The sequence below is a fragment of the Loxodonta africana genome, chromosome 7 (assembly GCF_030014295.1).
Source record: "Loxodonta africana isolate mLoxAfr1 chromosome 7, mLoxAfr1.hap2, whole genome shotgun sequence".
Lineage (NCBI taxonomy): Eukaryota > Metazoa > Chordata > Mammalia > Proboscidea > Elephantidae > Loxodonta > Loxodonta africana.
In genome coordinates, this window is record NC_087348.1 from 3,153,325 (window position 1) to 3,171,496 (window position 18,172).

The 18,172-nt window shown below is 46.9% G+C and overlaps 1 protein-coding gene and 1 non-coding gene across 9 annotated transcripts in view; one reads left to right on the forward strand and one right to left on the reverse strand.

Annotated features, from left to right (window-relative positions):
* Nucleotides 1-18,172, reverse strand: part of CARS1 (cysteinyl-tRNA synthetase 1) — a 108,003-nt gene that overhangs the window by 16,919 nt on the left and 72,912 nt on the right. For all 8 annotated transcript variants that reach the window (XM_064287592.1, XM_064287590.1, XM_010601917.3 and 5 more), the window contains one exon: nt 17,704-17,825. In XM_064287592.1, the coding sequence (XP_064143662.1) occupies nt 17,704-17,825 (122 nt within the window). The remainder of the gene's footprint in view (nt 1-17,703; nt 17,826-18,172) is intronic.
* LOC111748882 (U6 spliceosomal RNA) lies at nt 7,663-7,769 on the forward strand. The gene has a single exon (XR_002784361.1). It is a non-coding gene; the product is annotated as a U6 spliceosomal RNA (small nuclear RNA).

Consider the following 18,172-nt stretch of genomic DNA (forward strand, 5'->3'; position numbering starts at 1 on the left):
CGTTCTGTTCTGGCCATCCCTCGTGTAACTATTTGACCCATAACGTTCACTTTGGTTTTCAATTTTTTGCTATTACGGAAACAGTTATACACGAATATTTGTATCTGATTATTTTTTATTTATTTTGAAAAATCTAAAATAGAAACGAAGACCGTGAACACAGACACACCCACCCACCCCTGACAAACGTCATTATTTGGAAATGCCAATATTTGTGCCAGGCTTTTTTTTTTGTAAGAGAAACGAGACACAAAAACCCTTCTGTCCTCCTTCCTGGCTTTGCTTTCCTGTCTCCTCCACAGAGGCAACACAGACGCCACTCTGCAGGTGTTCAGAGAGTGGCCGTTTGACGTGGTCTTCTGCCCACTCTCCTCTCCAGCACCTTCTGGACCACCCCACATGGCCTGCCGGCATCACACATACCTTCCACTTTGTGAGGAAGCAGGCTACCCAGAGACGGCTCGATGGTCTCACTATCACCCCCTCATCTTTCTCAGGAGAACCCCGGATTTTGGCTACACTGGTGCCCATGGCAGGCTTCACTTCCCAGACTCCCGGGCAGTGGGTGGGTCCTGTGGGGCGTGAGTAGATACGTCCTCAGAGGGGACACACCCTTCCTCATCCCTCCATATCTGCTACGGATTCTACTTCTCTTTCTCCTGTAACTCACACTGACACTCAACTGTCTAGCAGAGAAAAGGTCTAAGAAAAAAGAGATACTTAAGACCGACCAAGACGGGGCCAGAGGTGCTCTTGGCCTACCAGTGAATAAGCTGTACCACTGAGCAACGGCTGGCAGAGCGCGGCCTGGGAACTTTCCTCGCCTGGGACCTTCAGAGGCTGCATCTCTCACTCTTGTCCTGTGGGCCTTGGGAATTGCTTTTCATGGTCTGCCATCTTCTCATCACATCTCAGCTTCAGAAGGATGGGCACCAGCTGTTCACGGTTCTATCTGTATAGTAGGTATCTATCCCCATATATCTGTCAGTTTGTCGTATACTGTCCGGGCTTGCATATTTTTGAGATGTTGGAAGCTATGCCATTAGGATCACCCGTGGTGGACATGCTTCAGCTGAACTTCCAGAGTAAGGAAGACCAGGAAGATGGACCTGGAAGTCTACTTCTAAAAAAAATTAGCCTGTGAAAACCTTACTAATAGCAAGGGAACACTGTCAAAACAGTGCCAAAAGATGAGGCCCTCAGGTTGGAAGGCACTCAAAAGACGACTGGGGAAGAGCTGCCTCCTTAAAGTGGAGTCAACCTTAATGACGTGGTTGGAGTCAAGACTCTGGGACCTTCATTTGCTGATGTGGCATGACTCAAAATGAGAAGAAACGGCTGCAAATATCCATTAATAAGAAGAATGTGGTATGTATGAAGTAAGAATCTAGGAAAATTAGAAGCTGTCAAAAAATGAAATGGAATGCATAAACATCGATAGGCTAGGCAACAGTGAGCTAAAATGGACTGGTATCGGCCATTTTGAATCAGACAAACATATGGGCTACTATGCCAGGAACGACAAATTGAAGAGGAACGGCACTGCATTCACTGTCAAACAGAACACATCAAGATGCATCATGAAGTACGAAGCTGTCAGTGACAGGACAACATCTATATGCCCGCAAGCAAGATGAGCTGTTGAAACGTTCTTTTTGACGATAAACGCCAACACCATTCCTCTTCAAGTTGTCATGCCCGGCATAGTAGACTATACGATTGTCTGATACAAAGTGGCCAATACCAGTCCACTTCAGCTCACTAAATGCCTGGGATATCAATGTTAACGTGTTCCATCTCATTTTTCATGATTTCCAGTTTTCCTAGATTCATACTTTGTACATTCCAGGTTCCAATTATTAATGGATATTTGCAGCTGTTCCTTCTCATTTTCAGTCGTGCCACATCAGCATACGAAGGTCCCGAAAGCTTTACTCCATCCACATCATTAAGGTCCACTCTACTTTGAGGAGGCAGCTCTTCCCCAGTCATCTTTTGAGTGCCTTCCAACCTGGGGGGCTCACCTTCCAGCACTATATCAGACAGTGTTCCGCCGCTATTCACAAGGTTTTCACTGGCTAATGCTTTTCAGAAGTAGACTGCCGGGTCCTTCTTCCTAGTCTGTCTTAGTCTGGAAGCTCAGCTGAAACCTGTCCTCCATGGGTGACCCTGCTGGTATCTGAATACCGGTGGCATAGCTTCCAGCATCACAGCAACACGCGAGCCTCCACAGCACGACAAACTGACATGTAGTCTACTATGCTGGGAATGACAACTTGAAGAGGAATGGTGTTGCATTCATCATCAAAAAGAACTTTTCAAGATCTATCCCGAAGTACAACGCTGTCAGTGGTAGGATAATATCCATACACCTACAAGGAAGACCACTTAATACAACTATTATTCAAATTTGCGCACCAACCATTAGGACCAAAGGTGAAGAAATCAAAGATTTTTATCAGCTTCTGCAGTCTGAAATCGATCTAACATGCAATAAGGATGCATTGATAATTACTGGTAACTGGAATGCAAAAGCTGGCAACAAAGAAGGATCAGTAGTTGAAAAATATGGCCTTGGTGAAAAAAACAATGCCGGAGATCAAATGATAGAATTTTGCAAGACCAACGGCTTCTTCACTGCAAATACCTTCTTTCACCAAAGTTTTTTTTTTTTTTATACCCACGGACCTCGCCAGATGGAACACACACAAATCAAATCAACTACATCTGCGGAAAGAGACGATGGAAAAGCTCAATATCATCAGTCAGAGCAAGGCCGGGGGCCAACTATGGAACAGACCATCAATTGCTCATATGCAAGTTCACGCTGAAACCGAAGAAAATCAGAGCAAGTCCACGAGAGCCAAAATATGACCTTGAGTATATCCCACCTGGATTTAGAGACCATCTCAAGAATAGATTTGACACGTTGAACACTAGTGACCAAAGACCAGACAAGTTGTGGAACGACATCAAGCACATCATACATGAAGAAAGCAAGAGGTCACTGAAAAGACAGGAAAGAAAAGAAACACCAAGATGGATGTCAGAGGAGACTCTGAAACTTGTTCTCGAACATCAAGCAGCTAAAGCAAAAGGAAGAAATGATGAAGTAAAAAACTGAACAGAAGATTTCAAAGGGTGGCTCGAGAAGACAAAGTAAAGTATTACAATGACATGTGCAAAGGGCTGGAGATAGCAAACCAAAAGGGAAGAACACTCTCGGCGTTTCTCAAGCTGAAAGAACTGAGGAAAAAATTCAAGCCTCGAGTTGCAATAGTGAAGGATTCTATGGGGAAAATATTAAACTACACAGGAAGCATCAAAAGAAGATAGAGGGAATACACAGAGTCATTATACCAAAAAGAATTAGTGGACGTTCAACCATTTCAAGAGGTGGCATATGATCAGGAACCGATGGTACTGAAGGAAGAAGTCCAAGCTGCTCTGAAGGCATTGGCGAGAAACAAGGCTCCAGGAATTGATGGAATATCAATTGAGATGTTTCCACAAACAGATGCAGCGCTGGAGGTGCTCACTCGTCTATGCCAAGAAATATGGAAGACAGCTTCCTGGCCAACTGATTGGAAGAGATCCATATTTATGTCTATTTCCAAGAAAAGTGATCCAACCGAAATGAGGAAATTATACAGCAATATCATTAATATCAAATGCAAGCAAAATTTTGCTGAAGCTCATTCAAAAACAGCTGCAGCAGTATATCGACAGGGAACTGCCAGAAATTCAGGCTGGATTCAAAAGAGGACGTGGAACCAGGGGTATCATTGCTGATGTCAGATGGATCCTGGCTGAGAGCAGAGAATACCTGAAGGATGTTTACCTGTGTTTTATTGACTATGCAAAGGCATTCGACTGTGTGGATCATAATAAATTATGGATAATATTGCGAAGAATGGGAATTCCAGAACACTCAATTGTGCTTATGAGGAACCTGTACATAGACCATGAGGCAATTGTTTGGACAGAACAAGGGGATACTGATTGGTTTTAGGTCAGGAAAGCTGTAAGTCAGGGTTGTATCCTTTCGCCATACCTTTCAATCTGTATGCTGAGCAAATAATCCAAGAAGCTGGACTATATGAAGAACAGGGCATCAGGATTGGAGGAAGACTCATTAACAATCTACATTATGCAGATGACGCAGCCTTGCTTGCTGAAAGTAAAGAGGACTTGAAGCACTTACTGATGAAGATCAAAGACCACAGCCTTCAGTATGGATTATACCTCAACATAAAGAAAACAAGAATCCTCACGACTGGACCAATAAACAATATCATGATAAAAAGAGAAAAGATGGAAGTTGTTGAGGATTTCATTTTACTTGGATCCACAATCAATAGCCAGGGAAGCAGCAGTCAAGGCATCAAAATGCATTGCATTGGGTAAATCTGCTGCAAAGGACCTCTTTAAAGTGTTGAAGAGCAAAGATGTCACCCTGAAGACTAAGGTGCGCCTGACCCAAACCATGGTATTTTCAATTGCATCATATGCATGTGAAAGCTGGATAATGAATAAGGAAGACCAAAGAAGAACTGATGCCTTGAACTGTGGTGCTGGTGAAGAATACTGAATACACCATGGACTGCCAAAAGAGCGAACAAAACCGTCTTGGAGGAAGTACAACCAGAATGCTCCTTAGAAGCAAGGATGGCGAGACTGCGTCTTATATACTTTGAACATGTTGTCAGGAGGGATCAGTCCCTGGAGAAGGACATCATGCATGGTAAAGTACAGGGTCAGTGGAAAAGAGGAAGACCTTCAATGAGATGGATTGACACAGTGGCTGCAACAATGGGGTCAAGCATAAGAACAAGTATACAGATGGTGCAGGACTGGGCACTGTTTCATCCCGTTGTGCACAGGGTCACTATGAGCTGGAATCGACTGGACGGTACCTAACAACAACGCAAGTAAGATGAGTTAATAGGACTACTATGGAAATTTACGCACCAACCACTAATGACAAAGATGAAGAAACTGAAGATTTTTACCAACTTCTGCAGTCTGAAATTGATCAAACATGCAATCAATATGCATTGATACTTACTGATGATTGGAATGAGAAAGTTCAAAAGAGTGAAGGATTGGCAGTTGGAAAATATGGCCTTGGCGGTAGAAACAATGCTGGAGATTGCATGATAGAATTTTGCAAGACCACTGATTTATTCATTGCAAATGCGCTTTTTCAAGAACATAAACAGCAAGTATACACATGGACCTCAGCAGATGGGACGCATAGGAATGAAATCAGCATCTTTGGAAAGAGATGATAAAAACTCAGTATTATCAGTCAGAACAAGGCCAGGGGCCGACTGTGGAAACAGAGCATCGATTGTTTATATGCAAGTTCAAGGCCAGGGGCCGACTGTGGAAACAGACCATCGATTGCTCATATGCAAGTTCAAGCTGAAGCTGAAGAAAATTAGAACGAGTCCATGAGAAGCAAATATCACCTTCAGTATATTCCACCTGAATTTAGAGACCAGCTAAAGAATAGATTTGAGTCATTAAACAGTAATAACTGAAAAGCAGACGAGTTGTGGAACGACATTAGGGACATCATACAGAAGAAAGCAAGGCAACGTTAAAAAAACAGGAAAGAAGCAGAAGACTAAAATGGATGTCAGAAGAGCCTCTGAAACTTGCTCTTGAACGTGGAGTAGCTAAAGCGAAAGGAAGAAATGATGAAGCCAAAGAGCTGAACGGAAGATTTCTAAGGGCGGCTCAAGAAGACAAGGCATTATAATGAAATGTCCAAAGACCTGGACTTAAAAAACCAAAAAGGAAGAACACGCTCAGCATTTCTCGCTAAAAGAATGGAAGAAAAAATCCAAGCCTCAAGTTGCAGTATTGAAGGATTCTACAGAAAAGCTGGAAGCGTCACAAGAAGGTGGAAGGAATACACAGAGTTATTGTACCAAAAACACCGGTCATCATTCAACCATTTCAGAAGGCAGCAAAAGATCAGGAACTGATGGTACTGAAGGAGAAAGTCCGAGCTGCACTGAGTGCACTGGCAAAAAATAAGGTTCCAGGAACTGAGAAAATACCAACTGAATTATTTCAACAAACAGACGCAGCTCTGGAAGTACTCACTCGTCTATGCCAAGAAATCTGGAAGACCACTATGTGGCCAATTGACTGGAAGAGATCCATATGTGTGTCCATTCCAAAGAAGGGTGACCCAACAGAATGTGGGGATTGTCGAACAATATCATTAATGTCCCACACAAGTCAAATTTGCTGAAGATTATCCTAAGTGGCTGCAGCGGAACATCGACAGGGAGCTGCCAGAAACCCGAAGCTGATGCAGAAGAGGACGTGCAACCAGGGACATCACTGCTGGAATCAGGTGTTTTACTGACTGTACAAAGGCATCTGACTGTGTGAATCATAACACAGATGGATGCACTGGGAATTATGGGAATTCCAGAACAAGGGGATGCTGCATGGTTTAAAGTCAGGAAAGGTGTGGGTCAGGGTTGTGTCTTTTCATCATACTTATTCAATCTGTATGCCAAGCAAATAATCTAAGACGCTGGACTATACGAAGAAGAATGGGGCATCAGGATTGGAGGAAGACTCATTAAGAACCCATGATATGCGGATGACACAACCTTGCTTGCTGAAAGTGAAGAGGACTTGAAGCATTTCCTGATGAAGATCAAAGACCAGAGCCTTCAGTGTGGATTACACCTCAGCAGAAAGACAACAAGACCCTCACAACGGGGCCAATGAGCAACATCATGATAAATGGGGAAAATACTGAAGTTGTCAAGGATTTCGTTTTACTTGGATCCACAAAGCCCATGGAAGCAGAAGTCAAGGAATCAAAGGACATATTGCATCCGGCAAATCTGCTACAAAAGACCTCTTTAAAGCTTTAAAAGTGAAGATGTCACCTTGAAGACTAGGGTGTGCCTGACTCAAGCCATGCTGTTTTCGATCACCTCATATACTTGCGAAAAGCTGGACAGTGAATAAGGAAGATCAAAGAAGAACTGACAGCTCTGAATTGTGGTGTTGGCGAAGAATATTGAACACACCGTGGACTGCCAAAAGAACGAACAAATCTGTATTAGAAGAAGTACAACCAGAATGCTCCTTAGAAGCAAGGATGGTGAGACTGTGTCTCACATACTTGGGACATATATCAGGAGGGATCAGTCCCTGGAGAAGGGCATCATGCTTGGTAAAGTAGAGGGTCAGTGAAAAAGAGGAAGACTATTAACGAGATGGATTGATACAGTGGCTGGAACAATGGGCTCAAGCATAACAAAGATTTTGAGGATGGAGCAGGACCAGGCAGTGTTTCGTTTTGTTGCATGCAGAATTGCTATGAGTTGGAACTCACTCGATGGCACCTAACAACAAGAACCTGTGCATGTGAAAGCTGGACAACAAATAAGGAAGACCAAAGAAGAATCGATGCCTTTGAATCACGGCGTTGGCAAAGAAGACTGAATGTACCATGGACTGCCAGAAGAACAATAAAGTCTGTCTTGGAAGAAATACAGCCAGAGTACTTCTTGGAAGCGAGGACGGTGAGGCTACGCTTGGACATGTTATCAGGAGGGACCGGTCCCTGGAGAAGGACACCATGCTTGGTAAAACAGAGGGTCAGTGAAAAAGAGGAAGACCGTGCTCGCTTCGGCAGGACATATACTAAAATTGGAACGATACAGAGAAGATTAGCATGGCCCCTGCGCAAGGATGACACGCAAATTCGTGAAGCGTTCCATATTTTTTCCTGATATCAACTCAAATAGGGAAATCACAAAAACAAACAAATTAAGAGTAATTAAAAAAAAAATACACATAACAGGGAATCATGGAAGTTAATAGGTAAAAGATCACAATAATCAAAAAGAGGGACTAAATACAGGAGGCACTGAACTGCCATATGGAGAGTGATACAAGGCGATATAGAACGATACAAGTTAGGTTTTTACTTAGAAAAATAGGGGTAAATAATAAAAAAAATATCTTTTTTTTAATAAGGTAACCACAAAAAGGTATAACAACTCCATAACTCAAGATAAAAGCCAAGAAAAAGGTAACGACTCAACTAACAAAGTCAAACACTATGAAAATGAGGATCTCACAATTTACTAAGAAAAACGTCTCAGCACAAAAAAGTATGTGGAAAAATGAAATTGCCAACAACACACATGAAAAGGCATCAAAATGACAACACTAAAAACTTATTTATCTATAATTACCCTGAATGTAAATGGACTAAATGCACCAATAAAGAGACAGAGAGTCACGGACTGGATAAAGAAACACAATCCACCTATATGCTGCCTACAAGAGACACACCTTAGACTTAGAGACACAAACAAACTAAAACTCAAAGGATGGAAAAAAATATATCAAGCAAACAATAAGCAAAAAAGAAGAGGAGTAGCAATATTAATTTCTGACAAAATAGACTTTAGACTTAAGTCCACCACAAAGGATAAAGAAGGACACTATATAATGATAAAAGGGACAATTGATCAGGAAGACATAACCATATTAAATATTTATGCACCCAATGACAGGGCTGCAAGATACATAAATCAAATTTTAACAGAACTGAAAAGTGAGATAGACACCTCCACAATTATAGTAGGAGACTTCAACACACCACTTTCGGAGAAGGACAGGACATCCAGTAAGAAGCTCAACAGAGAGACACGGAAGACCTAATTCCAACAATCAACCAACTTGACCTCATTGACTTATACAGAACTCTCCACCTAACTGCTGCAAAGTATACTTCTTTTTCTAGCGCACATGGAACATTCTCTAGAATAGACCACATATTAGGTCATAAAACAAACCTTTGCAGAGTCCAAAACATCGAAATATTACAAAGCATCTTCTCAGACCACAAGGCAATAAAACTAGAAATCAATAACAGAAAAACTAGGGAAAAGAAATCAAATACTTGGAAAATGAACAATACCCTCCTGAAAAAAGACTGGGTTATAGAAGACATCAAGGAGGGAATAAGGAAATTCTTAGAATGCAACGAGAATAAAAATACTTCCTATCAAAACCTCTGGGACACAGCAAAAGCAGTGCTCAGAGGCCAATTTATATCGATAAATGCACACATACAAAAAGAAGAAAGAGCCAAAAGCAGAGAACTGTCCCTACAACTTGAACAAATAGAAAGTGAGCAACAAAAGAATCCATCAGGCACCAGAAGAAAACAAATAATAAAAATTAGAGCTGAACTAAATGAATTAGAGAACAGAAAAACAATTGAAAGAATTAACAAAGCCAAAAGCTGGTTCTTTGAAAAAATTAACAAAATTGATAAACCATTGGCTAGACTGACTAAAGAAATACAGGAAAGGAAACAAATAACCCGAATAAGAAACGAGAAGGACCACATCACAACAGAACCAAATGAAATTAGAAGAATCATTTCAGATTACTACGAAAAATTGTACTCTAACAAATTTGAAACCTAGAAGAGATGGATGAATTCTTGGAAAAACACTACCTACCTAAACTAACACATTCAGAAGTAGAACAACTAAATAGACCCATAACAAAAAAAGAGATTGAAACGGTAATCAAAAAACTTCCAACAAAAAAAAGCCCTGGCCCGGATGGCTTCATTGCAGAGTTCTACCAACCTTTCAGAGAAGAGTTAACACCACTACTACTGAAGGTACTTCAAAGCATAGAAAATGACGGAATACTACCCAACTCATTCTATGAAGCCACCATCTCCCTGATACCAAAACCAGGTAAAGACATTACAAAAAAGAAAATTATAGACCTATACCCCTCATGAACATAGATGCAAAAATCCTCAACAAAATTCTAGCCAACAGAATCCAACAACACATCAAAAAAATAATTCACCATGATCAAATGGGATTTATACCAGGTATGCAAGGCTGGTTTAATATCAGAAAATCCATTAATGTAATCCATCACATAAATAAAACAAAAGACAAAAACCACATGATCTTATCAATTGATGCAGAAAAGGCATTTGACAAAGTTCAACACCCATTTATGATAAAAACTCTTACCAAAATAGGAATTGAAGGAAAATTCCTCAACATAATAAAGGGCATCTATGCAAAGCCAACAGCCAAAAATCACTCTAAATGGAGAGAACCTGAAAGCATTTCCCTTGAGAACGGGAACCAGACAAGGATGCCCTTTATGACTGCTCTTATTCAACATCATACTTGAAGTCTTAGCCAGGGCAATTAGGCTAGACAAAGAAATAAAGGGTATCCGGATTGGCAAGGAGGAAGTAAAGTTATCACTATTTGCAGATGACATGATCTTATACACAGAAAACCCTAAGAAATCCTCCAGAAAACTACTGAAACTAATAGAAGAGTTTGGCAGAGTCTCAGGTTATAAAATAAACATACAAAAATCACTTGGATTCCTCTACATCAACAAAAAGAACACCGAAGAGGAAATAACCAAATCAATACCATTCACAGTAGCCCCCAAGAAGATAAGATACTTAGGAATAAATCTTACCAAGGATGTAAAAGACCTATACAAAGAAAACTACAAAGCTCTACTACAAGAAATTCAAAAGGACATACTTAAGTGGAAAAACATACCTTGCTCATGGATAGCAAGACTTAACATAGTAAAAATGTCTATTCTACCAAAAGCCATCTATACATATAACGCACTTCCGATCCAAATTCCAATGTCATATTTTAAGGGGATAGAGAAACAAATCACCAATTTCATATGGAAGGGAAAGAAGCCTCGGATAAGCAAAGCATTACTGAAAAAGAAGAAGAAAGTGGGAGGCCTCACTCTACCTGATTTCAGAACCTATTATACAGCCACAGTAGTCAAAACAGCCTGGTACTGGTACAACAACAGGCACATAGACCAATGGAACAGAATTGAGAACCCAGATATAAACCCATCCACGTATGAGCAGCTGATATTTGACAAAGGCCCAGTGTCAGTTAATTGGGGAAAAGATAGTCTTTTTAACAAATGGTGCTGGCATAACTGGATATCCATTTGCAAAAAAATGAAACAGGACCCATACCTCACACCATGCACAAAAACTAACTCCAAGTGGATCAAAGACCTAAACATAAAGACTAAAACGATAAAAGATCATGGAAGAAAAAATAGGGACAACCCTAGGAGCCCTAATACAAGGCATAAACAGAATACAAAACATTACCAAAAATGATGAAGAGAAACCCGATAACTGGGAGCTCCTAAAAATCAAACACCTATGCTCATCTAAAGACTCCACCAAAAGAGAAAAAAGACCACCTACAGACTGGGAAAGAATTTTCAGCTATGACATCTCAGACCAGCGCCTGATCTCTAAAATCTACGTGATTCTGTCAAAACTCAACCACAAAAAGACAAACAACCCAATCAAGAAGTGGGCAAAGGATATGAACACACATTTCACTAAAGAAGATATTCAGGCAGCCAACAGATACATGAGAAAATGCTCTCGATCATTAGCCATTAGAGAAATGCAAATTAAAACTACGATGAGATTCCATCTCACACCAACAAGGCTGGCATTAATCCAAAAAACACAAAACAATAAATGTTGGAGAGGCTGCGGAGAGATTGGAACTCTTATACACTGCTGGTGGGAATGTAAAACGGTACAACCACTTTGGAAATCTATCTGGCAATATCTTAAACAATTAGAAATAGAACTACCATACAACCCAGAAATCCCACTCCTCGGAATATACCCTAGAGATACAAGAGCCTTCACACAAACAGATATATGCACACCCATGTTTATTGCAGCTCTGTTTACAATAGCAAAAAGTTGGAAGCAACCAAGGTGTCCATCAACGGATGAATGGGTAAATAAATTGTGGTATATTTACACAGTGGAATACTACGCATCGATAAAGAACAGTGACGAATCTGTGAAACATTTCATAACATGGAGGAACCTGGAAGGCATTATGCTGAGCGAAATTAGTCAGAGGCAAAAGGACAAATATTGTATTAAGACCACTATTATAAGATCTTGAGAAAAAGTAAAAACTGAGAAGAACACATACTTTTGTGGTTACGAAGGGGGGAGGGAGGGAGAGGGTTTTTTATTGATTAATTAGTAGATAAGAACTGCTTTAGGTGAAGGGAAGGACAACACTCAATACATGGAAGGTCAGCTCATTTGGACTGGACCAAAAGCAAAGAAGTTTCCGGGATAAAATGAATGCATCAAAGGTCAGCGGAGCAAGGGCGGGGGTCTGGGGAACATGGTTTGCCGGGACTTCTAAGTCAATTGGCAAAATAATTCTATTATGAAAACATTCTGCATCCCACTTTGAAATGTGGCGTCTGGGGTCTTAAATGCTAACAAGCGGCCATCTAAGATGCACCAATTGGTCTCAACCCACCTGGAGCAAAGGAAAATGAAGAACACCAAGGTCACACGACAACTAAGAGCCCAAGAGACAGAAAGGGCCACATGAACCAGAGACCTACATCATCCTGAGACCAGAAGAACTAGTTGGTGCCCGGCCACAATCGATGACTGCCCTGACAGGGAGCAGAGCAGAGGACCCCTGAGGGAGCAGGAGATCAGTGGGATGCAGACCCCAAATTCTCATAAAAAGACCAGACTTAATGGTCTGACTGAGACTAGAGGAATCCCGGCGGCCATGGTCCCCAGACCTTCTTTTGGCACAGGACAGGAATCATCCCCGAAGACAACTCATCAGACATGAAAGGGACTGGTCAGCGGGTGGGAGAGAGACGCTGATGAAGAGTGAGCTAATTATATCAGGTGGACACTTGAGTGTGTGTTGGCAAATCTTGTCTGGACGGGGGATGGGAGGATAGAGAGAGTTGGAAACTGGCCAAATTGTCATGAAAGGAGAGACTGAAAGGGCTGACTCAATAGGGGGAGAGCAAGTGGGAGTATGGAGTAAGATGTATGTAAACTTATATGTGACATACTGATTGGATTTATAAACGTTCACTTGAAGCTTAATAAAAGTTAAAAAAAAAAAAAAAGGAAGACCCTCAGTGGGATGGAGGGACACAGTGGCTGCAATGATGGGCTCAGTTGTCAGGGTGGTGCAGGACTGCACAGTGTTTTGTTTTGCCCTGCGTGGGGTCGCCGTGAGTCAGAATGGGCTCAACAGGACAACACCACCGCTCTCTGGATTTACTGTTGTTCCTTTGTGAGTTTTCGGCCACCCACTTAGCTCGTTTATCCCTGTCTTCATTTCTCACCTGCATTTAAACCCACACATCTCCTGTCATGGCCTGTAACTGCACTTGACAGTGCTGCTATGTGGTCCTTCTGCTGAGGCCCAGGTAACGCTCTCCGGCTCCCACTGGGACTGTCCTCTTCTGCGCCTTACTCGAGTGTGGTTTTAAATCTCCAGGTGGGTTCTTAAACCCTCAGCTGCCCTTCCAGTGCTGACAGCTAGCATCGTGCTTTGTGGTCAGAGGCTGTGCTGTGAGATTGGTGTCGGGGTTTGCGGAGCCGTCTCTGTGGTCTGGTGCGTGGTCCCATGTTTGCTTACAAGGCGTGCATATATTTCAGCTCCTGAGAGCAGGCACTGATCAATGAGACCAAGACTGTCCACTTTTATATCCTTGGTTATTTCTGGCCTGCTGACCTGTGAATTTGTGGGAGTGTATGGAAATCTCCCACTGTCCATGTGAATCTACGTCCTGGGCTTTATGGATGGGGAAATGTCCAGGCCCCCGAAGCCATGACTTTTGAGTCCTCTCAGGGGCGGGCACCTTGTCACCATGTGGTAGCTTCCTACCAATGTTCTCAAACTCACATGCCACTGGGTCTGACATCAGTCTTGCTACACCAGCTTTTACGTGGGTAGTTCTGGTTTACCCAAGGCCACTGCCATCAAGTCGATTCTGACTCCTAGCAACCCACGAGGACAGAGTAGAACTGGCCCAAAGGGCTTCCTAGGTTGTAAATCTTTACGGAAGCAGACTGCCACATCGTTCTCCTGTGAAGCAGCTGGCGGGTTCAATCGCCAGCCTTTTCGTCAGCAGCCCAGGGCTTGACCACGGTGCCATTGAGGGTGCGGCCCTGGCTTAGTGCATCGCTTGACCACGGTGCCACCGACAGTGCGGCCCTGGCTTAGTGCATCTCTTGATCACGGTCCCCCGAGGGCGCGGACCTGGCTCAGTGTATCTCTTGACCACGGTCCCCCGAGGGCGCGGCCCTGGCTCAGTGCATCTCTTGACCACGGTCCCCCGAGGGTGCGGCCCTGGCTCAGTGCATCTCTTGACCACGGTTCCCCCGAGGGTGCGGCCCTGGCTCAGTGCATCTCTTGACCACGGTTCCCCCGAGGGTGCGGCCCTGGCTCAGTGCATCTCTTGACCACGGTTCCCCGAGGGTGTGGCCCTGGCTCAGTGCATCTCTTGACCACGGTGCCCCCGAGGGTGCGGCCCTGGCTCAGTACATCTCTTGACCACGGTCCCCCCGAGGGTGCGGACCTGGCTCAGTGCACCTCGACCACGGTCCCCCGAGGGTGCGGACCTGGCTCAGTGCATCTCTTGACCACGGTGCCCCCGAGGGTGCGGACCTGGCTCAGCGCATCTCTTGACCGTGGTGCCCCCGAGGGTGCGGCCCTGGCTCAGTGCATCTCTGGACCGCGGTGCCCCCGAGGGTGTGGACCTGGCTCAGTGCATCTCTGGACTGCGGTGCCCCCGAGGGTGCTGCCCTGGTTCAGTGCATCTCTGGCCCGCGGTGCCCCCGAGGGTGCTGCCCTGGCTCAGTGCATCTCTTGACCACGGTGCCCCCGAGGGTGCGGCCCTGGCTCAGCGCATCTCTTGACCACGGTGCCCCCGAGGGTGTGGACCTGGCTCAGTGCATCTCTGGACCACGGTGCCCCCGAGGGTGCTGCCCTGGCTCAGTGCATCTCTTGACCACGGTGCCCCCGAGGGTGCGGCCCTGGCTCAGCGCATCTCTTGACCGCGGTGCCCCCGAGGGTGCGGCCCTGGCTCAGCGCATCTCTTGACCGCGGTGCCCCCGAGGGTGCGGCCCTGGCTCAGTGCATCTCTGGACCGCGGTGCCCCCGAGGGTGCCGCCCTGGCTCAGTGCATCTCTTCACCACGGTGCCACCGACAGTGCGGCCCTGGCTTAGTGCATCTCTTGACCACGGTCCCCCGAGGGCGCGGACCTGGCTCAGTGTATCTCTTGACCACGGTCCCCCGAGGGCGCGGCCCTGGCTCAGTGCATCTCTTGACCACGGTCCCCCGAGGGTGCGGCCCTGGCTCAGTGCATCTCTTGACCACGGTTCCCCCGAGGGTGCGGCCCTGGCTCAGTGCATCTCTTGACCACGGTTCCCCCGAGGGTGCGGCCCTGGCTCAGTGCATCTCTTGACCACGGTTCCCCCGAGGGTGCAGCCCTGGCTCAGTGCATCTCTTGACCACGGTGCCCCCGAGGGTGCGGCCCTGGCTCAGTACATCTCTTGACCACGGTCCCCCCGAGGGTGCGGACCTGGCTCAGTGCACCTCGACCACGGTCCCCCGAGGGTGCGGACCTGGCTCAGTGCATCTCTTGACCACGGTGCCCCCGAGGGTGCGGACCTGGCTCAGCGCATCTCTTGACCGTGGTGCCCCCGAGGGTGCGGCCCTGGCTCAGTGCATCTCTGGACCGCGGTGCCCCCGAGGGTGTGGACCTGGCTCAGTGCATCTCTGGACTGCGGTGCCCCCGAGGGTGCTGCCCTGGTTCAGTGCATCTATGGCCCGCGGTGCCCCCAAGGGTGCGGCCCTGGCTCAGTGCATCTCTGGACCACGGTGCCCCCGAGGGTGCTGCCCTGGCTCAGTGCATCTCTTGACCACGGTGCCCCCGAGGGTGCGGCCCTGGCTCAGCGCATCTCTTGACCGCGGTGCCCCCGAGGGTGCGGCCCTGGCTCAGCGCATCTCTTGACCGCGGTGCCCCCGAGGGTGCGGCCCTGGCTCAGTGCATCTCTGGACCGCGGTGCCCCCGAGGGTGCCGCCCTGGCTCAGTGCATCTCTTCACCACGGTGCCACCGACAGTGCGGCCCTGGCTTAGTGCATCTCTTGACCACGGTCCCCCGAGGGCGCGGACCTGGCTCAGTGTATCTCTTGACCACGGTCCCCCGAGGGCGCGGCCCTGGCTCAGTGCATCTCTTGACCACGGTCCCCCGAGGGTGCGGCCCTGGCTCAGTGCATCTCTTGACCACGGTTCCCCCGAGGGTGCGGCCCTGGCTCAGTGCATCTCTTGACCACGGTTCCCCCGAGGGTGCGGCCCTGGCTCAGTGCATCTCTTGACCGCGGTGCCCCCGAGGGTGCGGCCCTGGCTCAGTGCATCTCTGGACCGCGGTGCCCCCGAGGGTGCTGCCCTGGCTCAGTGCATCTCTGGACCGCGGTGCCCGCGAGGGTGCGGCCCTGGCTCAGTGCGTCTCTGGACCGCGGTGCCCCCGAGGGTGCCGCCCTGGCTCAGTGCATCTCTGGACCGCGGTGCCCCCGAGGGTGCGGCCCTGGCTCAGTGCATCTCTGGACCACGGTGCCCCCGAGGGTGCGGCCCTGGCTCAGTGCATCTCTGGACCGCGGTGCCCCCGAGGGTGTGGACCTGGCTCAGCGCATCTCTGGACTGCGGTGCCCCCGAGGGTGCTGCCCTGGTTCAGTGCATCTCTGGCCCGCGGTGCCCCCGAGGGTGCGGCCCTGGCTCAGTGCATCTCTGGACCACGGTGCCCCCGAGGGTGCTGCCCTGGCTCAGTGCATCTCTTGACCACGGTGCCCCCGAGGGTGCGGCCCTGGCTCAGCGTATCTCTTTTCAGTGTTTGCGTTGTTCTGTTTTACCAGCTACCGGTTGCTGTCAGGTTGATCCCAACTCATTGTAACCCCAAGTATGACCCTGGGTATGCCCCGGGGGGTGCACATGGTGAACATGCTTGGTTGTTAATTGAAAGGCTGGAGACTCGAGTCTACCCACAGGCACCTTGGAAGAAAGACAAAGCAATCTACTTCTGCAAAGTCAGCCGCTGAAAACCCCGCGGAGCCTGGTTCTGCTCTGACGCACATGGGGTCCTCACATTTGTTTTAGGTCCTGGTATTTAGAACAGAGCCATGAAGGTGAAATTACCTGGTCAAAAAGCATGAACGCTTCTAAGGCCTAACTGCCCTCCAGAAGCCCTGTGGGTACAACACAGCGTGTCCCCAGGTGAGGAAAGCGGTCAGTGCTCTGCAGGGACCTTGACGTCTCAAAACTGGGGTTCTGGGGTGTGTCCCCAAACTCATGCATGGAGTCAGGATGGAGAAAACATTTATGCCACGCGAGGATCTGACAAACTGGATTCTGTCTGGCCCGTAAAAAACCTGCGTCTCTGTTTAAGGTATCTGGATCGAGAAGGGCGCAGGGGCCATTGTCAAATACCACTTCACAGTTGCAGTGTCACACAGCGGAGCTAGCTCACGGTATCGTCACACACACAAACACCTGCCCTGCAGGCGAAGACCCCAGGGCTGCTACACACACCAAAATGGCCTTGCTTTGCTCACCTTTTTGTGTCTTAAAGAATGATGCATTTTGTGGTGTTAGTGTGGAAAACCATGACACTTCCTTCAGGTGATGACAACACTGCTTCTGGTGACCCTAAGCGACAGTCCCGTGCACCCCGTGGACCCCAAGGACAGGTGTGGGGGTGCACCCTGACCCCTCCATGGTCTGTTTTCCCATCTTACCTTCCCCTTCCTGGAGCGCTTTCTGGTCCCCCACGGCTTCGGGCACCAGCTTCGCATAGGAGTGTTTCTCACTCGAGGCAAAGTTCATAGTGTCAAAGTAGACAGACCCGTTGGAGGCATAGCTGGAAGACAGAGAGAAAGGGGGAAGATTCAGCAGAGCCAGAGGGCGTTGAGAAACCCCATAAGGACGACGCTGAGAACAAAGAGGGCGCCTCAGCCTCCCAGTGCTGCTGTAACAGAAACACTGCATATGTGGCTTTAACAAACAAATTTATTTTCTCACAGTTCTGGAGGCTAGAAGTCGGCTTTCAGGGCACCAGGTCTAGGGGAGGGCTCTCTCTGTCAGCTCTGGGGAAGCTCCTTGTTTCCTTCAGCTTCTATAGCCCGGCACTCCTGGCTTCCCCGGTGATCCTCACATGGTGTCTTCCCTTGTTTGTCCTTGTTTGTGTCTGTGTCTGAAGTGCTCTTT